The sequence below is a fragment of the Humulus lupulus genome, unplaced genomic scaffold (genome assembly GCF_963169125.1).
Source record: "Humulus lupulus unplaced genomic scaffold, drHumLupu1.1 SCAFFOLD_43, whole genome shotgun sequence".
NCBI classification, from domain to species: Eukaryota; Viridiplantae; Streptophyta; class Magnoliopsida; order Rosales; family Cannabaceae; genus Humulus; species Humulus lupulus.
This window is the reverse complement of record NW_026908654.1, coordinates 60,958-87,586: the sequence shown is the minus strand read 5'-3', so window position 1 is coordinate 87,586 and position 26,629 is coordinate 60,958. Positions and strand designations below refer to the sequence as shown.

Below are 26,629 nucleotides of genomic sequence, written 5' to 3'. Positions count from 1 at the left end.
TAACTGGTTACTTAGTGATATTTAGAAGAAAAAATAAATTAAATTGATCGTAAAGGTAACTGGTTACAGCTATGTCTGCAAAAAAAAAAAAACAATTTCAATTGCGATGGTTTCTGGTTACTTAGCCAGACCTCAAAAAAAAATAAGACCCAAACAAAAAAATCTAAATTGATCATAATTGTAATTAGTTACAACTAGGTTAGAAGAAAAAAAAAACATATCTTAAAAAAAATCAGTCGCCATGATACCTGATTACTTAGCCAGAAGTGAAAACAAAATTAAATCTAAACAAAAAAATCTAAACTAATTGTTATCGTAACTGATTATAGCTAAGTTTATAAAAAATCAGATATGAATAAAATGAACCAATCATCATAATACCTATGGTTGTTACTCATTAGACCATCCTGATTACAAGATGTTATACTGAGTTGTACATGTGATGAAAGTTTGATTAGAACTGTTGTCTCCTGCTAGTACTAGTACGGCATGATACAACAATATCAGAACTGTTATATGATAACATTCTTACCAAAGTTTGGAATTTCTTACTAGTGATTGTTTACTGTAAAGAATCCAAATTAAGTCACTAGATAATATATCTATATCACTATATAATCATGTATGCAGATTGATCTAAATGTTTATGTCAAAAGAATTGTTTAAATCATACATTATGGTTTGTTGATTAGCTACTCGTTTAATTCAATCAAATGATTTCTTCTCTCTAAAATAATGAGTTTTATTTTACTACTTAAATTTAAAATGCTTTATATATATAATTCTATCATTATTTTACAAATGATTATAATTTTTTTTAATAATAAATTATTTAAATCTTGCATGAAACACATTAATGACGTTGGGTTGCTCCGTTGCCGACTTACGTTACTCGCCATATAAAGTACTGCTATATTTTGGATCACAAATCTCTTATCTATATATAAACAGCTACACCTACATATAAATATACACATAATTTGATTTTACTAGCAGGCCAGCTGCTACAAGAAAAAAAATCAGGAAAGACGAAGACTATAGTAACATCAACATTTATGATACTATTATGAGAAGTTATTTAAAAATTAAAATGACATCTTTCTGATTATCCATTCATATTGACACCTACCTATCCCATGCAAAACACATATTCACTAGGAGACAAAACCCCATTAAATATAAGAATTAATAACTCCTCCAAATATCTAATCATGGTGTCCTAAAGCATGTATAATATAATAAACCGTTTTTGTGAAATTAATAAAAGTAATAATTTTATATAATTAATATATTATTCTTGGTTGGTTGTTATGTACTGTTTATACAAAGTGTAATAATATGTGCACTGTTGCAAATTTTTAAGAAATTTAAAATAGTTTATAGTGTTAAAAATAGAGTTTAAAACAAGTATTTTTATACTGATTTTAAAAAATAAGTACTCATGCAAATAAATTATTTGAACTATGTTTTAAGCAATGTAAATAATTCTAATTTTTTTAAGATTTTGGAGGAGTATAAAACATCCCCAAATATAATTTCACGGACATTCCCTAAAATTCTAATATAAAAATGTAAGTGAAAATTTTAATTTTATTTTACTAATAAATTTGATTCTAATAATGATTTATATTAGTTGTGTGATACTGTGATTGGATGTTAAAGAAATATGTATAATTACTATTTCAACCTTATGTTAGTCTATTTATAGTCAGTCATCCTATCGTCTCATTAATCCAACATCAGAAATCGATCTCTCCCGTCTTTGGGCTTACTTCGAGTCGAGTCGAGTAACTTCTGATCAGAGGTTGTCAACTTTAGATTATTCAAACTCTTTGCCAGGTACGTACATCAATATATATAGGAATTTTTTTTATAGGATCTTTATTTTAAGCTTTATTGGTAGGATTTTTAGTATTTCTCGACCTGTGAACAGTTTTCAGCGTAATTTTTTTTATGACCGTGTATATTGTAGCTATTTAGAGCATCCTGGAAAATTTCAAATAGTTTACAATATCGAAAACTAGGTTCAAACATGTTGTTGCACGCGTGACTAATTTTTTTTATGCGCGTGGAAAACAACATGTTTGAACCTAATTTTCAGTACTGTAAACTATTCGGAATTTTCTGAAAATTTGTAGAATTCACTAAATAACTACAATATACACAGTCATAAAAAAAAATCACGCTGAAAACTATTCACGGGTTGATAAATACTAAAAGTCCTACCGGTAAGGCTTAAAGTGAAGTCACTATAGAACAATTGTAATATATATATATAACCTTCTGCTTTAGAATAATATATATTATTTCAAGCAGCTCACTAATATGTATGTATAAAAGCAGAATAAAATAATGAGAACTTCTTTTTTACTTTCTATTTAATTAATGGTTTGTAAATATAAATATGTTTTTGTAAATTGACATAAATATCTTCATTTTATAATTTTACACAATAAATACAATATAATGTAACGTAATAATATTAACACATTTTCAAATAATATTGACATATTTTCCTTTTTCTTTCTCACTAATTAATTATTTGAAAATGTATCTTCAATTATATATATAATTTTAAGCAGTAAATTCAATTTCTTAATACAATAATATAACTCATAAAATATATTATGATATAAAATTTTTAAAATTAAAATTGTACAAAATAAATAATGAATATTTTTTTTCTTTTAATTTTATTGTTTTAGAATATTGAAATTAAATTAGATAGGAATTTTAGTGAATAATATAATGTATAAAGGTGGACAAAGTATTCTTCTCATATTTTTTTAATAATGGAGAATTTTACACTTTACGAAAGTTTATGGATTTGTAAAAGAAACTTTAGAGCTCTACAATTTTATGAATAATATATTTAGAAAAAAATATTAGAAGAGAGAAGAGAAAATAAAAAGTAGTTCCAATATAACTAATTATAATAATAAGTTGAATTAATGGAGGAAAAAGGTAAAAACATCATACTTTTGATCACAACAAAATTTATAACTAGAAAGAAAAAAATGTAACTGGAATTATATTATTATAGCTTAATTTGTGAAATGAAAGCCGACGTAAAAAAATATTAATTTGTAAAATACATTAAAATAAAAACTGTTTTTAGGACAAAAAAATATACCTATAATTAAACATATTGTCTTATATTTTTTACTCTTAATTCTTGTTTCTACTTTTTAAAATTCTTATTATAAATACACATTTACAACATCTAAATGTATGATAAAAATAATTTTACAGGGAAATCATCACTGAAAATTATGATTTAAATTTTACAGTTAGATATTGATGCTAAGATTATATGTGTTTTCTTTCTTTCATTTTGCTGTTGATCCTTGGTTTTATTACATGATATTCTTCTATGTAGTTAGACATGATTACAGCTTCTGATTCTATCATTAACGTGTTTTTGTAGTTAAATAATCTTGGAATTGTTCTTCCATATATTGGATCTAAAATAAGGTAATTATTTTAATTTCCTAAATCGAATTATACATATATTGATTTGGATTTGTCGATACAATAGTAGAGTTTATTATGAATAAAATACAACAAAATTTTTGTATTATTTAGTTCCTAATATTAGGGCCATGTGCCTAAAATATAATAGGGATTTTTTGTGTCAACATTTTTATTACAAATTAATTAATGTTTTTGATTTCTTGCAAAGAAATTTAAATAAGATGACTACCGAAGAACGACATATTGACATTGCTGATAGAATAGAGGAGATTAAGCTGCCACGTGATCATCATGTGAAAGAATTTCTTCGTCGTAATGACCATATTTGGGTATCCGAAGACCAGAAGATGCTAATCGAACAGATGAACCAAGGAGATACGTCTGCCACGGCCAATAGAGAAAGAAACGAATCAGATATTACGAAGATACAAAGTGTTGCAGATGTTATGCGGCAGAGTGAAAAGTCGTTCAACGACGACTCTTATAAGCCAAGAGCATTGTCAATTGGTCCAATTCATCGTGCTGCTCCTGAATTTCAATTCCATAGATCCAAACAGCGCAAGATAAATCTGGCAGCTAAATTCATCAAAGAGAGCGGCAATAAATGGGATGGTTTTCTTAAACTATTCAAGGATAAGATCGACGAAGATAACCTCATCAAGGGTTTTTTTGAGGAGGAGATACTTTTAGAGTACGACTATGATTCTCTGGTTTGGCTATTGTTCTTGGATGGGTGTGCTGTACTGAAGTTCATACATAGCTACGTTCTCAATACGGGCGAGTTAACAGAGTTGCAGATTAGTAATGCTGATGCAGCTTTGATTCACGAGGATTTGTTTTTGTTGGAGAACCAAATTCCCTTTAAACTACTTGATTTGTTGATGGAGCAGATGAAGGATAAGAAGGATGAGTATTTAGATGCCATCTACATCTTTGTTTTAAAGAGCAATCTTATGGCCCCAATAGACTGCTGGAGCCACGATTTAAACGTACAGGGGATCTTATCCGCAGTCGAAGCCTTAAAACGTTCTTCAAAATTGCCAATACATCTTCTTCATGCTCTTCGATCCGTACTGCTTGATGATCATGACACGGTCGATGATGTTGGTAACGTTGATGGTCCTAATAAGGATTATTTAAGTTCTTTGGATATTAAATATCCCGAACTCCCCGAACACATGCGCAATATGTTAAAAGGCATGCATCAAGACAACAAAATGTCTTTTCGAAATGTCCAAGAACTTAAATCAGCAGGGATACAGATAAAATCCTCCGATTCCGAAAACATGAGGTCCATATCGTTCAGTCGCCGTTGGTTTGGAAATGGTGGTTGTCTCATCATTCCTCCAATAAATGTGGATAACTCAACTGCACGTAAGCTGTTGAATCTAGTTGCTTATGAGGTGCGCCTGAGGGATAGTGGTAAGAAGGCTTGTTATTTGGTCACTTCATATGTCCACTTCATGGATTTGCTAATCGATAATGAAGCAGATGTGAAAGAGTTAAGGAAAGCTGGCATACTGCGCCACCGTCTGAGTAGTGATAATGAAGTAGCTTCTTTGTTCAATAACTTGGGCTCTAATTGCTTGTTGCTAAAAAGTGAGGAAGACGTCTTTATACAAATCAAAACTGAAATAGACAAGCACTTCGAAAAAAGGCTGCCAAAATTGATAGCTGAATTCCGTCGTAAATATTTCAGTAGCCCCTGGGCTTTAATATCATTACTCTTTGTTTTAGTAACGGCTTATTTGACACTGCTGCAAGATTTCTCTTCCACCATCAATCCCAGGGCACACCATTAGAACAATATCTCTATCTATATATATGATATTTCATGTAATGTAATGTATTTATTCATCGTTCGATCGTTGGTTCTTCTTAGTTGTGGTAAAAAACCTATGCCTTCTTTAATTATGTATTCTTGTTTGTTATTTCATTAATGTTTGCGACTTATATAATAAAAGGGTTAATAACTTAAACTCTTTTTTTTTTTTTTACACTTGCATCTTGTTACCCTGTCAACTACTTGAATTAATGGTTTTAATGTCCTATTTTAACTCGATTTTCAAAGAAGACTGATTACCCACTACAAAAATTAGGGGTTATACATAAGGAGAACACGATATCGTAGACAATTTTCAATGTCTCGGTAGAAGCATTTTTAGAAACGCGTTAAAGGTTCACAGATTTTTTTTTCATTTAAGTTGATATACCGAGCACTTTTGATCTTCTAACAAGAACAAATGTTCTCGATAGACGTCCTATATATCAGTCATCTTCCCTAGCAGAACTCATTTCGTCTGAAACACAAAATACCCAAAACTCTTTTTCTCTCTGCCCAAAATCAGTATTCCATGGATTTCTCTGCCCCCAAACATTACTTTTTGATAAATCTTCCTCTCCAAAGAAGATTTAGTTATCAAGAGGCTCTAATCGAGGTGTGTAGTTCTATATATTTCATTTTTATTTTGTATTTCTATAATAATTGTTTTGTTTTAATTCAATATTGAGTATGCAAACAAGTTAAACATACTTCATGACATAATATTAGCAACCACAAAAATCCCATAGCACACAATATAATATAAACAAAAAACCCAAATCATACAAAAATCCAACATCCAACACACTAATTTTAAAGCATAGCATAATAATGTAACTTATTAAGTAAAAATTGTAGTAAAAAAACTAACCAAAACAATATCAGTAAAGTCCAATAGCCACTTCGAACAAAGGAACGAGACACTCCAAAATATTGAGATATACCTGAAAAGTTCAATAGGAAACCAATATCATTGGTTAGTTTGATAATTTGAGAACAGAAAATGTAAAAAAAAACTTAGACGATAAGAGAAAACTGAGCACGAACCAGACCACCGTGGTGAAAGTGTAGCGTAGGGTCTGAAACTCCGGCGTGGCGTGGTGGTGGTGCTCGGACAGAGGGGCGGAGGGTGGTGGTGCTCAGACTGAGGGGCGGACAGTGGTGGTGCTCGAACTGAGAGGAAAAAAAAGTTTAGAGAGAAGAGGAGAAATGGCAGGGATGGACGATTCAATCGAATATATAGCATTATTAGTGACAGGGATCCGCCGCTATTAAAATCCTTCCGCCGGTAATACATTATTACCGGTGGGGTCAGTGTAGTCCGCCGATATAAGTGTTAGTACCGGCGGATGAAGGCCCCGCCGGTAATAATGTAATTTTATACCCTTTAATGTTATTATATCTACATCATATCTATCATACTGATAAATAGTTATTATATGTATATAATAACACTGAAAAGTTGTTATGGAAATTTTATTATGACAAAGTATGTAAGACTTTTAATGTGAAGACTTAGAAAAGAAAAAAAAAGAAAGAATATATATATATATTATTTAAGTGGTGGGACCCACTTGTTTTAACAATGAGCATATTTTTCTTTTCTTTTCTTTTTCTTTCTTTTTCCTTTTTCTTCCCGAGCACTCTCTCCTTCTCCTTCTTCTTCTTCTTCTTCTTCTCTCGGTAACCGATGGCAAGACACTAGACCCAACCACCACCGGCCACCATTTTTGACGCGCGGTAGCTCATCAGTTTCGCCTTGCTCCGGCGACCTCAACTGCCAAGCGGCATCGCCCAACTCGCCGTCAATCGTTCGGAATCACCAGTCAAAGTTTTGGTCCGTCAACTTTGACTGTGTTTTTCGGCCAACTCCGACCACCTCTTGATGAGTGGTTGATACCCTTGGAACCAGCGTGGAGAGAGGAACAAAACCCACTAATTCATTCCGGCCAACTCGCTGTTTTTCTCCGGCAAGATTTTGGGTATCTCCGCCCTTTGGAAGCGTTTTCCAGCGACACCGAAGGTCATTTGGGCGAAGCAGCTGTACTTTCGTGATGTACTCATCGAGAGGATCGTTTTGATATATGCCATCCATATATTCGTCGACGTTTCCGGTACCGCCACCAACCGCTATAGTGCACCGCTTGGGTAAGGTTTCGGAACTTGAAATTTTAAATATGTTCATATTATATGTCATTGGACACGATTTTGAATAAAGAATGCTATGATGATAATCGTTTGCTCATTTGGTGCACGTAGGAAAAACGTGATATTAAAATCGGATTAAATCATTCTAAGATCATCGATAAGCTTAGGAGCGTTGCTTTGGGCTCGGATTAAATTCTAAGGAAGTATTTAAAGAGGTAGGGACTCAACTAGACTCTTGGACTTATTTTACTCGTATCAAATTGCATTCAACATATTCCAATTTCGATATTTATAAAATGTTTGAAAAATTGAAAACTTAACCTGCATGTTTTCTGATCTGTTCTGAGGGCACTAAGTGCCAAATAAATATTTTTGTTCACTTATTTATGCAGGTTATGATTTTTGGGTTTATTCAAAGGTAGCTGTTATGCTGCCCAATTTTCTAAAATATAAAGGGAATATGTTTCTTTCTTTTCATGTTTACCTGCATTTGGTTTTACCGATGAGAGCCATAGTGATCTTGATTGGTGCACGTTGTTGTTTCACGACCTAGTCTCCATGTCATCATAGGTAGATCAGGTGTCCATTCACCTGTAGGTGTAAAGACCTAGCATCTGTATACAGGAAGTGTTCTGAGCCTCCCCATTGTGGTGGTTATCAGGTCCGGCTACCCGGTTTAGGATGTCAGATTTTCTATGGTGGGTAACGGAATCTAGGGGTCTAGTGGACGGTGTGATGTGTACTGGTAGCTATGCTCTTATGATTATTTGTGGTTTCTCTCTATTTTGGTTTATACATGATGATGTATGTTTTGTTTTAAAAAGCCAACCATGCAGGGGTTTTTATTGAACTTTTGAGTCCTATGTTGTTAGTTGCTTTCCTACTGGGCTTTATAAGCTCACTCCTATCTCTCCCATTCCAGGAGCCTAGTGACGCGAACGTGGAAAAGTGTGAATTATTGCTGAAGCCAATGTGTTTAGTGCCATAGTCCTATCTTTTAAACATTGTATGTGATTAATTTGGAACCTATCGGTCTGTACATCTAAATTAGCTATGTCCTAGTTAGAAATGAGGAATGGTGGATGCTAAGTATTATTTTGGGTATTTTATGACTTATTAAATTTAACTATTTGGTGACTACATAACTGTGGGGATATTATTATTCTATGTATTAAGATAAATGATCCTACTTTTATCCGTAATATTTTCATATATAATTATAGGAGTTATTCCATTGTTTCGACTTATAATTATAGTAATATTTAAAATAAATTAAAGGATCATTTATAAAGACTATTTTCCACCGAAGGTCAAAGTTTGACCTTTGACCACCTAAGTTATGGATATTACAAATCTGCCACGGCCTAGGGCTCGGGTCGTGACATTTAATAACATGGACTATATTAGCATTACCTAAATTGTTTTCAATTCTTTTAGATAATGTTTTTCAAGTGTCATAAAATCTAATTTTTCTTGTAATTTTAATGGGGTTATAATAGTGTTGATTGGCCCCTCTATTTGAAAAAATTGTCTACAAACCGTAAAAATGTTAATGAAAAAGCATTAGTTATGAATAGGAAAAATCATAAGATACTTCATGAAAAAGGCTCCAACAATGATAATTTAAATGTCGTCGGTGGAGCCTTCTTCTCCAGAATCTATTATTTTTGTAGTGCCAACACAATATAGAGGTGTCATAATATTATTTATACAATTTAATTAATATGGTTCCACATATTTTAATTTAATATGATCAAAGAAGATTGCAAAAATAGTGTGGATCTTGTCAACAAAAAAATACAGTGAGAAGTGAATTAAATATTCTAGCACATAAAGTAGAGATTCTCAAATAAGCGCGCCAATAGTGCTTTCTTATTATATTATAAAACGATCAATAATACTTATATAATTTCCAGATTGCTTTAATATATATATAACTTATATTAATTATATGTGAGACTAAAGTAGTTGAACTGGGCAATATTACCCATTAATAATCTTGACAAGATAAATTCCCATTTGGCAATATATATTTTCAACGTACATATGTAACCATTTCTCATTTGGCATTAATTATCATCACTAATCTTGTAGTTATGTGATGTCCTCATGTCGATTTACACAATCAATTTTTGTATAAATGCAAAAATAGTACATTTATATTGACTTGTTTGCAATCTCAGGAATGGGTTCACATTCAAATAGAAAAAAAAGTTACATTAAAGTAGCATAATGTATTAATTAATCTTCCTTTAACATTTACAAAACAAAATTGGTCGATGGATCAAATCGTTATACTGATCATTCTGATAAGATAATTGGATGAACTAATTAAGACGTCCACATTTCGATTTTATCGTTTTAAGGTAAGATTTCCTGTCAAATTAGTGTGTCTCATATTATGTTTAACCAATGTAATTGTGACACTTCATATTTAATATTTCATTTATAAAAAAATTGCTAATGTTCTTTCACAACAAGTTAGATTTTAATATGAAGTGTTACAATTACATTGTTTAGACACAACATACAACATGAGACACACTAATTTACCGGAAATCGTCAGCCGAAGTGACCTATGATGGTGTGAACAAATTTAGGAAAAAAGTATCAACGTGTAACATGCATGCATGCATATAAACCCCTTTGTCTTTTGGAGGATCACATCTTTCTCTTCTCTCAACTCCTCACTATATATAGCTACGTATACATCTTTTGTCGTTGCTTTCTTTCCATATATCTATCTTCGCCATGGCTCTCATTCTTCATGATGCTACGACTGATGTTCGAAGGGTTCCGGTTCGTCCTTTAAAGCTGGAAGACGCAAATGCCATGATTATGCCTCCCACAAATTTATACACGCCTGAGGCACCTCATACCGCAACCATTCTTTCAGTTAGGCAAATTTCTCATCAGATTTACGAAATCGTATTTGATCATCGTGGCTTTATGATGTACTTGGAGGGACAAGCCTTCGGTGTTATGGTCCCGCCGGTATGTATTTTATTATATATATATATATGTACATATATATATATTCAATTAATATTATTATTTGCATACATGCAGAACCCTAATAATCCGTTCGAACCAGAGCGTGTTAGCAGGCGTAGGATTATCTTTGCTGCTTCGTCTAGGTATGGAGAATATTTTAATGGCAGATCAGCTACCATATGTGTGTCTAATGAGGATGACGATGAGACCATCAAATATTTATGCGACGCAAAGTCTGGATATCATCTCCAACTCGTAGGCCCCACCTTGACGGAAACCCTCTTGGGAGATTCTAGTCCAGCTGCTGCCACTCACATATTTGTGGCTAAATCTGGGGCTGCTATTGCTCCCTTCAGAGCCCACCTCCATCGTTTTTTCAAAGAAGATATTCCTACGTTTAAATTTTCTGGCGATGCATGGTTGTTCTATGGGGCAAGGAACAATCTCCACTGTCGATTATACGATGATGAATTCATGCAATACGAGGAGGACAACCCACAAAACTTCCACTATAACTTTTTCATCGACATTTTGGATCGAGATCTTGGTAAAATGGTATTTGATATGTTGGTTGATAACGAAGCTTACATATACCTGGTTGGATCTCAGGAGATGGTGGATCAGGTTGAAGTCGTCTTCAGGGGATTTGCCGGTTCTACAAATGGTCAGAATAATTGGACAGAAATAAAAGATGAACTGGTAAGCAAGAACCAGTGGCGCGTAGAAATCTATGATTAATTCACACTTAATTAATTATTATGATCACGGAAATAAATAAATAAACTGTCTTAATTATATATGTGTACCTTTTCTCTGAATCATTACACTATCATGAGATTATGGGAAATAAAGATATTTGGATACGTTGTGTTACAATTAAGCTTTAGTGTACGTTACGTACCTATTTACGTGTGTTTGTTAAAGTTACGTACCTTTTGAGCTTTCATATAAATTTGTCATTCAGATCGAATTAGCGGATATTATCAATTAATCTAGATCTTTCACTTTTAATTTTATATTTTGTGATTGTATATGTATATACTTTCATATAAAGTACCATATATGATATACAAAAGTCTTGTAAATATCGGTTCAACTGGTTTATAATTAAGTTATTTCCAACCTATAGACGTTCATTTCCTATTTGGCACTAACTCATTGCCAAAGGATGAGTAGTCTTTTTTAATTAAAAAAACTTCATAATTAAAATAACAATCCTTTTTTAATTCAACGAGAGACATATTCATTACTTTTTACATAAATAATTTAAATAAGAAATAAACTATTCTTACCCAAGCATAAGATTTTGAGTGGTTGGCACCGTTGGAATCAGCGTCGCTAGAGAGATGTCGCCCACTAAGTCATCCATGTCAACTTGCCGTTTTTCTCCGGCAAGATTTTGAATAACTCCGCCCATTTGGAAGCATTTTTCGGCGACACTGGAGGTCATTTGGGCGAAGGAGCTGTACTTTCGTGATATACTCATTGAGAGGGTCGTTTTGATATATGTCATATATATATTCGTTGACGTTTCTAGTACACCGCTCAGTGCCACCACCAACTACCACTTTGCACCGCTTGAGTGAGGTTCCGAAACTTAAAATTTTAAATATAGTCATATTATATGTCGTTGGACACGATTTTGAATAAGGAATGCAATGATGATAATCATTTTCTCATTTGATGCACGTAGAAAAAATGTGATATTTTAATTGGATTAATTATACTAGAATCATCGGTAAGCTCAAGAGCGTCTCTTTGGACAGAGGATGACAATGTTAAAGAGATAGGGACTCAACTTGGTTCTTGAACTTGTTTTATATGTATATAATAACATTAGACATATTCCAAATGTTTGATTTATAAAATGTTTGAAAATTTGAAAATTTAATCTGCATGGTTTCTTATCTATTCTGAGGGCATTGAGTGCCAAATATATTTTTGTATACTTATCTATGGAGGTTATGATTTTTGGGTTTTATTCACATGCAGTCGTTATGCTGCCCAATTTTCTAAAATAAATGGAATATGTTCTTTTGTTATTCTAGTTACCTGCATGTGGTTATTCTGATGAGAACCTTAATGATCATAATGTGTGCATGTTGTTGTTTCACGACCTAGTCTCTATTTCATCATAGGTAGATCAGGTGTCCACTCATCTGTAGGTGTAAAGACCTAGTATCTATATACATGAAGTGTTCTGAGCCTCCCCTTGTGGTGGTTATCAGGTCCGACTACCCGTTTTAGGATGTCAGTTTTTCTATGATGGGTAACGGAAACTAGGGATCTTGTGGACGGTGTGATGTGCACTTGTAGCTATGCTCTTATGATTATTTGAGTTCTCTCTATTTTTCGTTTATACATGATGATGTATGTTTTGTTTTCAAAGCTAACCATGCAGGGGTTTTATTAAACTTTTTGGGTCATATGGTATTAGTTGTTTTCCTAGTGGGCTTTATAAGCTCATCCCCTATATTTCTCCCATTCCAAGAATCCTGTGATGCGAATGTGGAATGTGAATTAGTGATGGAGCCTAATTCTATTTAGTGTCATAGTCCTATCATTTGAACACTATTTATGTATTTGATTTGGAACCTTATGGTCCGTAAATCGCAATTAGCTATGTAATAGTTAGGAATGAGGAATGATGGATGCTAATTAGTATTTTAGTGTTTTATAACTTATTAAATTTAACTGTTTGGTAACTACATAACTGTAGGAATATTACCATTCTATGTGTAATGATCGATGAACATGCTTTTCTCACTAATATTTTTATATATAATTATGGGAATTATTCTTTTATTTTCGAATTATAATTTTGTACTATTTAATATAAACTAAAAGATCACTTATAATGGTTATTTTCCAATAAGGGTCAAAGTTTGACATTTGACCACCCAAATTATGGATATTATAAATCTGTCACTACCTAGGGCTTGGGTCGTGACAATATCTGTCTCACATATTTGAATATAATAAGTATTGTGTGATATCTGTCACCTTATATAGTGCTGGGTACCTTAAGATGCCAAATAACAACACTCAATTTTTTTTTTAGTACGTGAAGAAATAAATTCATATAATCTCTTCCCATTTGGCAATATATATTTCCAACCTGTATTCATTTCCCATTTGGCATTAATTAATATGGTTGGATGAGATATATGCGTCAAGTCAGCAATGAGTTGTCCTTATATTTCGAAGACCAAAACCCTCAAAAATATAATGTAGTTACTATTCTAGTCTTGGTCATTGTACAGCTGCGACTGGTATAGAAGAAAATTTTCATGAACTCTTCTGTTCACATTGGAAAACAAAATTCAAAATTCAATCAAAATCCTTGAAGCGAAAACATAGTACACTGTTTATTATAACTTCAAAATCATGCAAAAATCTACACTAGTCCCAAGACTTAATTAAATCACTCAAGGGGTACATATTCAATAGTTATTTCTATTATATTAATTTCTAAAATAGTTAATTTTTATTAAAGTCTAAGAAAATTAATTTAAACCTTAGAAATCAAAATAAAGAATCATTTTTTGTCAAAAAAATAAATAAAGAAACATGTAAATTCAATTCGCAAAATATTAGAAATAATTTTTTTTTTAAATATCAATTTAGCTTCAGTAAATATATTCACTTCTTTAACAATTTTCAAAACTAAAATAATAAACTAATTAAGTTAAAGAAATTCTGAAGTACAAATTAATAAAACCTAAACCGAAATAAGTTTTTTGCTTTCTTATTAACCACGTTCTCATTAATATAAGGTGACGCAATTTGCTTCTCGTGGCTAAGAAATAAATTTTGGTAGAAAACTCTTGAATTGTAATTTTTAATTTCGACGCATTTAATTTAGAGAAATTCTAAGGAGCATTAATGATGCCCAACACCCCATATAAAGTCGGCATACAATTTATTAGTACAATTTATTTTCGAGACCCACACAACTTAGTTTAATAATAAATATAGAGTATCGATATAACCAATTGTGAGACATGATAGGAGGTGCCTAATAACAACACTCTTCAATTTATTTAATTTTTTTATTTCATTTTTTTATACTTATTTCATTCTAACCTAAAACTTTTGTAGCGTAGCACTACATTAATTATTAACAAACATTGAATAAGACACAAAGTCAGGACTCAGAATTTGTTTTCATTCGTTTCTCATTTGGTATAAACTAAAATTTCCATATGAATGGATGCTATTATAATAGAGAAAGTTAAATTATATTAGTCTTCCTTTCACATTTAGAAAACAAAATTGTATTAATCTCATGATCGATCAATTCATAACATTGAGTTGTGATAACATGTGTTTTTCATAGTGTTTACAATGGTTTAACAAAGGTAAGTAGGCAGGCAAAGTCAGCTCAAGCTACTATGTATGAATCAAGATCCTCTATCAAATTAGTATGTCTCTTATTGTATCTAATCAATGTAATTGTGAAATTTCATATTTAATAATTCATTTATAAAAAATTACTACTGCTCTTTTATTATAAGTTAGGTTTTAACACAAAGTATCACAATTATATTGGTTAGACACAATATAATATACAATAATTTGAGAAAGAATCTTCATTCTATATATGGTGTGAACAAATGAATGAAAAAAGTATAAACGTGTTACACGCATGCATGCAAGAGTAATACTTCCATCTATCTTCATTATAAGTTAGCTTATACATATCTCTTTTGTTCGTTGCTTTCTTTCCATCTATCTTCGCCTATGGCACCCATCCTTTCTAATACTTCTGATGTTCGAAGGGTTCCGGTTGCTCCTTTAGAGCTGGAAAATGCCATCAGGCCTCCCACAAATTTATACACGCATGGGAATCCTTGTCCTGCCACCTTCCTTTCTGTAAGGAAGATTAATTCAGGTCATGTTATTGATAAGACGGTTTACGAAATCGTATTTGATCATCATGGCGATCTGTCTTACTGGGAGGGACAAGCTTTCATGGTTATATGTCACGTAAGTATCTTGTTATTGGGAACTTTAAGGTAATTAACACCATATGAAGTGTCAAACCCGTGACTGCTTAGCGAATTTTATAATATTTATTAAATTGAAATGTGCAGCACTTGCACTAATAATGATACGTTCAGTGGCAATATTCATATATATATATATATATATATACATATACATATACATATACTAATTCAAACAATGTTAGCTATGTGACATATGTATATATATTCATTATTGTTGTTTGCATGCATGCAGAATCCCGATGATCCGAATGTACTAGAGCCTAAGACTGTCTTTGCTGCTTCCTCAAGGTATGGAGACTACTTTAATGGAAAAACAGCTACCATAATCGTGCCTCTTGACAAAAATGACAAGACCTTGAAGTATTTATGCATGAAAGCAAGGCGTAGAGATCATCTTCAACTTGTAGGACCCTCCTTCGAGGCCACACTTTTGGGAGATTACAGTCCCACTGCCACTCACATATTTGTGGCCAAATCTGGGGCTGCCATTGCTCCCTTCAGAGCCCATCTTCGTCATTTCTTCAAAGAGGATATTCCTTTATTCAAATTTGCTGGCCAAGTGTTGCTGTTCTATGGGGTGGAGGACGATCTCGATTCGCGAGTTTACAATGACGAATTCAAGCAGTACGAGCAGGACTACCCACGAAACTTCAACTACAAATACTTCAACGACATTTTGCAACGACAAGGTGAATCTTTTTATGTATTTCAACTCGTTGTTCATAGCGGAGCTTATATATATCTGGTTGGGCCTCAGAGCATGGTGGATGAGGTTGAAGCCGTTTTCAGGAGTATTGCCAATCAGAATACGTGGGACGGAATAAAAGATGATCTAATAAAGAAGAACCAATGGCGCGTACAAGTCTACGATTATTGATATTCATGCATATATATAACTATCACAGTTTTAGTTAATTAACATGAGCGTGGGAATAAATAATTTATGCAAAAAAGTCTTATTACAATTTAAAGCATATTTTCCAATATTATATGAGCCATTAAGTTTAAAGCATAAAGAATTCCCTTCTTATCTTGATTATTAGCAAACTATTTTTCTGCCATCATGTAATAATTTTCAATGTACTTCGAGTGAACTATGAAGAGTTCAAAGGAATATATATGAGTCTTTCTGATCCAAATTTCGACAGCTTGCTTAATGCTTACACCTCCATAAAAGCATCAATAATATTACTAATAATGAAGCTATTGAAGAAGACCGAAACTTTGAACCAAACATAAGGAGGAATGAATAGATAAACCTGAGTAAGGAGGAGAGCCATGGCTGAGATGAAAAGAAAGAAAGAAAAGGGTTGTTGAGTGAGTTGATTGATGAGAAAGAGTGATCATCCAAAGGGGTTTATATAGCACTGTATCTCTCTCTCTCTCCCTCTCACTCCATGCCCATTTTCTTCTTCAAAGTTCAAACCCTACCTAATTCAGTCAAACAAACAATATTTTCATTGAGTTGTACATGCTCAATCATTGGCTAGACAGATCGTACTGGTATATATTTTTTTATCTTTATGTATTTTATGGTAATAGTAGTTAATTTTTTTTGACGGGCCATGGAAAACTAGCTGGCTACTAGAAAGAAGTGATCAGCCAAAGACACGCTTTTGAGCAGTTGTACTGTAGATTTTACATGTTACTACCCAGCAGAGAGTTTCTCTACTTTTTTTTATTATTATTTTTTTCAGATGAATTTTTGTTTTATAATTTACCTAATTTAAATTATCAAACTAGCTCAGTAATGAGAGACTTAAGACAATTCATTCAATTCGACGCCCTTAAATTGGGACAACTCTAATAAGTAATTTTGTATTGCAGAATTTTTCTCAAAAAGTGCCAAGAGAAATTAAATTTTTTTTTTAACCCACAAGTAATTATAATTTAATTTTTTTTAATTATTATTATTACTTTTTTTTTCTAGAAATGTTTTATTGAGAAAGATGTTTTAGTTTTAAATAATAAGTTATATAGTAAAACAATTAATTTTTTAAAATTATATATATTTATTAATGAGAATTTTATACTAATTTTTTTTTAGATTGCGTGAAAAGTAATATCAAAAAATTATGAGGGGTCAGTGGTGTTGACATTATTCTAATGAGGGGTACATCTGTAAAGGGCATAGAGAAAATGAAAATAATAGTACTGTATAAAGTATATATAGATCACATATAATCTTATCGTTTATCACATTATTATAAAAACCCCAAATAATGTGAAAATGATGTTTTAGTCAAGAACGTGTGGTTTAACTACTAGAGTAATTTTCAAATCGGAAGTGTGTTTTGGTAAAACAGTTAAGCTGGCAGACAGGAGAATGTTGATTGACATTTTACAGGTGAAGATGGTTGATGCTCATGGGAAGTATCTGGGTCTTCCATCTTTTGTGGGAAGGAATAAAAGAGAGGTCTTTGACAGTATCAAGGATAAGGTCTGGAAAAGACTAAAAGGGTGGAAAAGATCGTTGTTTTCATCGGCTGGGAAGGAGGTGCTGATCAAAGCCATTATACAAGCTATCCCTACTTACGTGATGAGCTGTTTTAAAATCCCTAAGTCAATAATTGACAGACTTCATGGTATGGCTGCTAGATTTTGGTGGGGTTCAACGGAGAAGAAGAGGAAAATTCATTGGTGCAAGTGGGATAAGTTGTGTAAACCAAAGAATGTTGGGGGTTTGGGTTTTAGGAACCTGGGCCTTTTTAATCAGGCTATGTTGGCAAAGCAATGTTGGCGTTTTATAAGGAACTCTGACTCGCTTTGTGCTAGAGTTTTGAAGGCTTGCTATTTCCCTAACTCTTCCTTGTTGGAGGCTAAATGTGGGGCGAAGAGCTTGTGTGTGTGGCGTAGTCTTGTGTGGGGAAGCTCGATTATCAAAAAGGGGGCTAGGTGGAGGATTGGTGATGGGAATTTGGTGGATATTATTAATGATCCTTGGATCCCTCGCCCATATTCGTTCCGAATTTATGATAAGCCCTTTCTTCCTAATAATTTGAAAGTCATTGATCTTAAAAGGGAGGATGGGTCTTGGGATGTTGGTATGGTCAAGGCTTTGTTTAATCATGAAGATGCAAACTTGATTTTAGGTCTGCCTTGCACTGAGAACCAGTTACAAGATAAACTTATGTGGCATTTCACAAAAAATGGGGAGTATTCTGTGAGATCTGGGTACCATATAGCCGTGAGTTTGCTGGAAAACCCTGAAAGTTCAGACACTATGAGAACAAAAGCACTTTGGAAAAAGATTTGGGAGATGAGAGTAGCACATAAAATCAAACACTTTATATGGAAATTGAGCCACTCGTGGCTCCCTACTAACTTTTCTTTGTTTTGCAGGAAGATTTGTCAGGATAATTGTTGTTCTAGGTGTTCTAGTGGTGCCTGTGAAGATGTCATTCATGCCGTGTGGAGATGCAAGCAAAGCATAAAATATTGGAAATTCACAAATTTTTGGAAAGAGATAAAGCTTTGTAAGGAAAGGGACCCTTTGTTTTTTATTGAACATATGGCTAAGGTTCTTAACAGAGAAAATTTTGAGCAGTTCTCTGTCATTACATGGCAACTTTGGTATATTAGAAACAAGGGAATTAGAGGGGAGAGAGATCCTTTACCAAAGGAGATGATTGACTGGAGCTTGCATTTATGGGACTCTTTTGTGAGAGCCATTGCAGGTTCTGAGGTGGGGAAGACCAAGAGGAAGGAGATCAAGTGGAAGCCGCCAGATCTGAATGTTGTCAAAATCAATGTTGATGCTGGCTTGTCTTCAACTAAGGACTGCTGGGGGTGTGCGGCGGTGGCCAGGAACCAGGAGGGACTGTTCGTGCGTGCTAGATCGAGGCTGGTGAGGCGTCCCTTAGCCCCTGTGGTCGCAGAACTGATGGCCATTAAGAGGGGCTGAGCTTGGGCATCGATTTGGGGGGGTCGGCTTTTATTATTGAAGCTGACTGTTTGAACGCTGTTTGTGCTGTGAACAGGGAGGAGATTTGGTGCAATGACAGTGAGGGTATCATTATGGAGATCAAGCTGCTGATGCAGAATTCTCTGTGTAAAGGAGTGGGTTTTGTGTGTAGAGAAGCAAATTTGCTTGCTCATTGTGTTGCCAAATACACCGTAAACATGGGTGTGGAAGCTTGTTGGAGAGGGGTCCTTCCCCTTGCTGCTCATTCTGTCCTTGAGGCAGAGAGAGCCTCTCTTTGTTTGTAACCGGTTGTAGTTTCTGGGTTGGTTTGCTTGGGGTGCTGCTGCCCCGTCTGTTTTTCAAAAAAAAAAAAAAAAAAAAAATTATATCTAGTGATATTATTTTATCTTTTAAAATAATAAATTTTAATTTTTAATAAATATAATTAGTTATATTAAATTACCACATTACTTTATATAATATTTGAGTGTATATTATAAGTGCACGTATTATTATATTACTCTATATATAAACTAACCTAGCTAGGACATCTCCAAATTCTTAGCTTAATAAGTTGATTTGAAAAACAATTATGATGAAAAAGCAGCTTAATCAATTCATCTACCAATTAATAAATGCCAAATCAACTTAGATTCAAGCGTTACCTAAAGTATTTTTGAACTGATAACACAGATTTTTTTCGTAGTATGTTGTGACTAAAATTAAAGTTTAGTTGTATGGGCCCAAATTGTAGACCTCAAGAACTTGAATGCAAGAACAAATTTCATTTTCAATATAAATTTTATTAATGAAGAAAAAGGCAAAACATCCTAGAGCCATATATTATGTAAAAGTTAGGTAAACAGAAAAGAAAAAAAAAACGTGCAAAATCTTATCAGTATCACGGCATATAAGATGCATGAGGTTACATTTCAAAATTAATTAGTAATAAGTAACATAATTTATGTTTTTATGTATTGTTGAATGTGTCAACATATTTTTCATGTGAGATATTTTTCTCTAACATCCTCCTTAAGATGGTGACTATTTTTGCTCACCAATCTTGAACGGCTCGATCACAACTTTTTTTGGCTCACTATCCCCGAATCACAAGTAACACTTTTGGCTATCTTTTTGGACTATTTTTGGATTTGGATGAGATACTTACTCATTAGAGTTTTCTTTGGCTTTTGATATTATGTTAGGATGTGGAAAGTGATTTAGAAGTAGAATGAGATGTATAATAAGATGCATAATATTTCATCTGAAAACTAATTAGTGATTATTAGAATAACTCGTATTCTTATATCTCTTATGTATTGTTGAATATAATTCCACACTTTTTATTTGAGATATTTTTCTTAAACAATTATTTACAATAAGTTAGGTAAACAGAAAAGAAAAATAAAAACGTGCAAGAAATCTTACATTATTCTAATGTATCACTGCCACAGCATATATATATATACATATATATATATGTGTATTTATAGAATACAGCTACTTTTCAACTCACTCAATTATTGGCTCTCTCCATTCAATCTCAACCATGTCTTCCACACTCTCTCAGGTTGGTCTTCCACATTACTTTCTATTCTTTCCTTAGATTATTTCACTTTGTTTGACCAAGTCTCATCTCACTCATGATTTTCACTCATGCAGGGTAAGCTGAAAACATCTTTCTTCTTCAAGTTTGGATTGTTCATTTTGTTGCAGACTAGTTATGCAAGCTCGTTTAAGAAGGTGGAAGCTTCGGCGTTGCCTTTCAACATCTTGGACACGAACAATAATGGACCGCAGAAGCTCACAAAAGGAGTAGTTGATGTAGGGCATGGTGGCAAGGTTCCATCGTGGGAAGTTACTGACAAATAATTGTATGGTGGAATATTGTTTGTTTGACTTAGATATTCCAAGTAAGCACTTTTTTTTTGGCAAAACTGTAGGCAAGCTTGAGATCGTCTACTCCATCACAGTCACAAACCCTTCACCACCATGGACGGACCACCTCGAAATACGGTAGGAGAAAGGCAGCGGTGGATGGAGACGGTGACCCACCTCTAGTATAGCCTCCTAACAATCATGGGTTATAGCAGATAGATAGAACATAGTAAGATTGAACTGAGTAAAAGGAAAACGTCGATGTGAAAAAAGAAAAAAAATATTGATTTCTTGATCTGATGACTGTGAATGAGTTAGATGCGCGAAAAAAAAATATAAAATAAATAGTTCTAGCTGTCAAAAGATGGCCCACTAATAGAAAAATGGTATGCCACACGTGCTTTTTCTTGGAAAGAGTTATGAGAAATAATGTAGAATACATGCATCCACACCTTCTTAATTAACTACTTCATACTTTCAACCAATCACAATTCAGGAAAAAGAACTGCACAGGTAGGTGCGGACGTTTCGTACGCACGCACAACATATTTTTTCTATGTATGTATAATAAGTTATCTAAAATATGGATTAGTTGAAATGACATCTTAATTAGGTCACCTAATCTCACATTATCAAACTCAGTGACTCGGAAAATTCAATCAATCGTATATGCAAAAATTATACAAGTACCTCAATTTAAAATATTAATCATATTTTAATTTTAAAATAAAAAATGGCTTTATTTACATTGATACACTCCTTACAATTTTTAAACTAAAAATTTCAGATAATTTATTTAACCATGAAATTTCAGGATTAGGAACAAGATTTAAAAGAAAATTATGTTATAACAAAAGGTGATGTATTATGATGAATTGAATTAAAAATTATCTACTATTTTTGAGTAAGATATTTTTTAGTCATGACTAAATGTTACTTTTGAAAATAATTTTATTGAGTAGTCTATCTATGTTCATGGATGCTTCAATTTTTCTTGGTGATCGGGATTTAAGTGGTTGACTCACTGCCAAAATAAAAAAAAATAGTTTTTTTTACAACAATGTAATTTTTTATGATTAAATATTTTTTTGAATCAAAACAATATATTGCTTGTGAATAAAAAGTAATATGAAGTCAAGAATTGTCACTAATATAATTTTTTTTTATAATCATTACATGTTATAATATTGTGTGCATCATTACAGTTCAGAACATATTAATGAATTTTATAATTATATTTACAATCTCTAACCCAACACAGCTCATCATATAACATACATGTACGCTTATGAGAGAAGGAGTTTCGAACTTCGCCACAAAAAAGGAAGACATCAGCACCATAACCACCACCACACGTGGGACCATCAACTATTTGGGGTACAAATTTATATGAACATAAAATGTACAATTTTTGCTTTGGGTTTGGTTTGAACCAAAGCCCTTTAGTTACAAAGCTAAAGGGACCACCAGTGGTAGTTATCACTCATATAATAAGTCATAACTATTATGTATAATGATAGTATTTTTTAAATATGTATTTAGTGACAATAAATTATAATTTTTGTGAATAATACTTTTTATCACAAACTTTTTAATGATAACATAAATAAGATAAATGTTTTCTTAATCATAACTTTTTACTTTTAATTACAAATTTTATTGTGATCGAAAATAAGAGTTTTTTGAAGCGATTGAAGGAGTTGTTATTTTTAAGTTAGAATGAAGTAACTATTTTGCATTTCGCATAGGGAAGCCTAGCATTTTTGTTGTCCAAAAGACTTTCACTAATCAGATAGAAGGTACAATTAGGTGGAAAGAAAACTAACAACCTAAAAAGTTTATCATCTAGCCTAAAGACATGTTAAGTCAATCTATGAACCGTACTAATGGATGACGTAAGAAAGAAATGCCTCCGAAAAATTAGACAATAAAACTTTTTGAAAAAAGAAACTAGAAGTCTGCAACCTTGAACCAACATTTCCCGCCAGCAAACAAAAAAGAAACCTGTACATCAAAACAAATATAAATAAGAGATTTATTCAATATCGGAGGAAAAGAAAACATCAGGCAAAATAAAAAAAAAATCTAACCAAACCAAATGATTTTCCCTTTGGTTAATTTTTAAATTTAATCATTTACATTTGAAGTGTGAAAATAATAACCAAATAAGAAATATATACGTTACTAAAATAATAATATTTCTATAGCTAAAAAACACTTAAACAAACATGAGTAGAATGAGAAGTTGAAAAATTCCTCAACACACTTAAACTAGCTTAATTATATGATATTAATATTGCCCCTTTGAAATAAATCTAATAAAATACTAAAGTAGAAAAACCTCTATCAATTACTATACTTAAATACAGTAATGTATTGAAGTATTACTAAGATATGATTAGTCAAATTAATGTGAAAAAATGAATGTAATACCTATTCTATTAATTCAAATTGCCAATTTAAACTTAAAATAGCTCAAAACTCAAACGCTATTTATAATAAATGCATTTCTACTTGTATTGGTTGTTAAGAATGTCCAAGATTTCGCTTTCGTTAACGTGGCCAATTTAATGACTTAATAAGTGAAAATAAATTGGGTTTTGTAGTGGGGAAGAGAGAGACCTTCATGATTGATAATAGCACATGAAAGTCAAATTATGGTCCCATAAGTGGCCACAGATTTTCAATGATTTAAATCGTAGTAAGGGACCACAATCTGAGTCACATAATATGTGTTGTATATATATACACTACTACAAAATACCATTTACGGGACACTTTTTTAGGACATGCACATAAATGCAAGTCCTTAAAAATATTTATGAAATTTTTAGGACACTCATTGAGAGTCCTAAAAAAACGCAATTTAGGACTCGCAATGAGTGTCCTAAAAGAAAATGCGAGTCCTAAAAAAATCTGGGCTATAAAAATAAGTGTTTTACTTAATGTTTTTAAGGACTTGCTTTGGGAGTCCTTAATACTCTTTTAAGACTCGCAATGAGTGTCCTAAAAGAATCTGCGAGTCCTAAAAAATCTGGGCTAAAAAAAAAGTGTCTTGCTTAATAAATTTAAGGTCTTTCTTTGGGAGTGCTTAATACTTTTTTAGGACTCCTAAAAATATATTAAGGACTCCCAAAACAAGCCCTTAAATATTTTATTTATTAGTAGTATAAAATTAGAGTTTTATAATCATATTTTTTTTATTTGAATAATATAATCAGATTTTTATTTATAAAATAAATATATATATAAGTGAAAAATCATTTTCTCCCTCCCTCCCTACCCGATCCACTTTCCTTTCTCCCCCTCTCTCTCGCATGCTCTCTGCTAGGCCGAATGGCTGCCCTCCGATGGTCGCCGCCGTGTAGGCACCGGATCAAGAGTACCAGACACCGCCGAAACTCCAGCCTCACGAGCCCTTCGTTGCCGTTCTCCGCCGCGAGCAGAAGCCTCCAGGCTCGTACGTCACCGCCGTGGCTTCAAGGCCAATTTCTGGCCTCCTCTGACATCGTCTCAGGCGAAGGGTACCATGGGTGAACTCAGGGTATCAAGACGAACAAAGCCCATCCAAGGATCGGGCTTTTAAGTGACCGAAGGAGACGGAATCAGCTCTCCATTTGCTGCTTGTAGTCTTCTTCTCGAGGTGATGCTTCTTTAATGGATTAATATGGTAGATTTATGGTCTATTTTGTTGCTGATTTTGGTGTAGTTTGCTACTGTTTTGAAATACCTCTATGTACTGGATGAATAACATTTTATGAAATAGTACTATCTATACCTTCTATTATATATATTTATAATTGTTGTGTCTGTCTACTTATTTATAAGTTTGAATTATAATTGTTGTCTGCAAGTCCTAAAAAGTCTTTTTTGTAAAAAAAATTTGCCATTTTTTTAGTATATTCTTTTCAAAATTCTTTTGATACATATTCGACACTCAAATGGATATATATTTTTAAATCAAAATTAAAATTGTAGCGCGAGTCCTAAAAACTTAATTAAAGGCACTCAACCAGATTTTTTAGGACTCGCATTGCGAGTCCTAAAAACATTCTTTTAGGACTCGCTTTGTGAGTCCTAAAAACTTAATTAAAGACAATCAACCAGATTTTTTAGGACTCGCACAGATTTTTTAGGACTCGCGTTGCGAGTCCTAAAAAACCTTAGTTTTTAAGGCTCTCAAATAGAGGACTCGCGCCCCGCGAGTCCTAAAAAAAATTTTAGGACTCGCAATGCTAGTCCTAAAAAACCTTTTTTGTAGTAGTGATATATAAGAGAAATGATATTTTCATCTAAAATATATACTTAAATATTATATATTGTGACATATTACTGTTTTTTAAATAGTAGATTTCAATTTTAATAAATATGATTTGCTAGATTAAGCTGCTACATCATTATATATAATATTTAAATATATATTTTAAGTGCACGTATTATTATATTACTTTATATGTAAACTAACCTAGCTAGGACATCTCCAAATTCTTAGCTTAATAAGTTGATTTGAAAAACAATTATGATGAAAAAGCAGCTTAATCAGTTCATCTACCAATTAATAAATGCCAAATCAACTTAGATTCAAGCGTTACCTAAAGTATTTTTGAACTGATAACATAGATTTTTTTCGTAGTATGTTGTGACTAAAATTAAAGTTTAGTTGTATAGGCCCAAACTGTAGACCTCAAGAACTTGAATGCAAGAACAAATTTCATTTTCAATATAAATTTTATTAATGAAGAAAAAGGCAAAACATCGTAGAGCCATATATTATGTACAAGTTAGGTAAACAGAAAGGAAAAATAAAAACGTGCAAAATCTTATCAATATCGCATCATATAAGATGCATGAGATTACATCTCAAAATTAATTGGTGATAAGTAATGTAACTCATGTTTTTATGTATTGTTGAACATGTTCACACACTTTCCATGTGAGACATTTTTTTTCTAACATCTCCCTCAAGATTTTGCTTACCAATCTTGAACGGCTCGATCACAACTTTTTTTGGCTCACTATCCCCGAATCACAAGTAACACTTTTGACTCTTTTTTTGGACCATTTTGGGATTTGGATGAGATATTTACTCGTTAGAGTTTTCTTTAGCTCTTGATACTATGTTAGGATGTGAAAAGTAGTCTAAAAGTAGAATGAAATATATGGTAAGATGCATTATATTCCATCTCAAAATTAATTTGTGATAATTAGAATAACTCATACTCTTATGTATTGTTGAATGTAGCTCCACACACTTTTTATTTGATATATTTTTCTCAAACAATTATATACAATAAGTTAGGTAAACAGAAAAGAGAAATAAAAACGTGCAAAAAATCTTACATTATTCTAATGTATCACTGCCACAGCATATATATGTATTTATAGAATACAGCTACT

General features: G+C 32.5%; 3 protein-coding genes across 5 annotated transcripts; all 3 read left to right on the top strand.

Moving 5' to 3' along the window:
- The first annotated feature begins 1,637 nt into the window (after positions 1-1,637).
- LOC133810261 (UPF0481 protein At3g47200-like) lies at positions 1,638-5,471 on the top strand. Its single transcript, XM_062246032.1, has 3 exons — positions 1,638-1,839; positions 3,428-3,474; positions 3,683-5,471. Exon 3 carries the CDS (start codon positions 3,696-3,698, stop codon positions 5,274-5,276), a length of 1,581 nt encoding a protein of 526 aa, XP_062102016.1. The 5' UTR covers positions 1,638-1,839; positions 3,428-3,474; positions 3,683-3,695; the 3' UTR covers positions 5,277-5,471.
- Positions 5,472-6,958: 1,487 nt separating this feature from the next.
- Positions 6,959-11,364, top strand: LOC133810257 (ferredoxin--NADP reductase, root isozyme, chloroplastic-like). Of its 3 annotated transcripts, XM_062246027.1 has the most exons (4): positions 6,959-7,444; positions 7,556-7,659; positions 10,237-10,438; positions 10,514-11,363. In XM_062246027.1, the coding sequence occupies exons 3-4, from the start codon at positions 10,277-10,279 to the stop codon at positions 11,174-11,176; spliced, it is 825 nt and encodes a 274-aa protein (XP_062102011.1). In that variant the 5' UTR covers positions 6,959-7,444; positions 7,556-7,659; positions 10,237-10,276; the 3' UTR covers positions 11,177-11,363. The 3 variants fall into 3 exon arrangements, with proteins under 3 accessions (XP_062102011.1, XP_062102010.1, XP_062102012.1); XM_062246026.1 differs by lacking the exons at positions 6,959-7,444; positions 7,556-7,659 and having other exon boundaries at positions 9,889-10,438; positions 10,514-11,364; XM_062246028.1 differs by lacking the exons at positions 6,959-7,444; positions 7,556-7,659 and having other exon boundaries at positions 9,894-10,339; positions 10,514-11,364.
- A 3,770-nt stretch (positions 11,365-15,134) lies between these two features.
- Positions 15,135-16,446, top strand: LOC133810254 (ferredoxin--NADP reductase, embryo isozyme, chloroplastic-like). The gene is made up of 2 exons (XM_062246023.1): positions 15,135-15,427; positions 15,683-16,446. Exons 1-2 carry the CDS (start codon positions 15,182-15,184, stop codon positions 16,325-16,327), a joined length of 891 nt encoding a protein of 296 aa, XP_062102007.1. The 5' UTR covers positions 15,135-15,181; the 3' UTR covers positions 16,328-16,446.
- Positions 16,447-26,629: the final 10,183 nt, after the last annotated feature.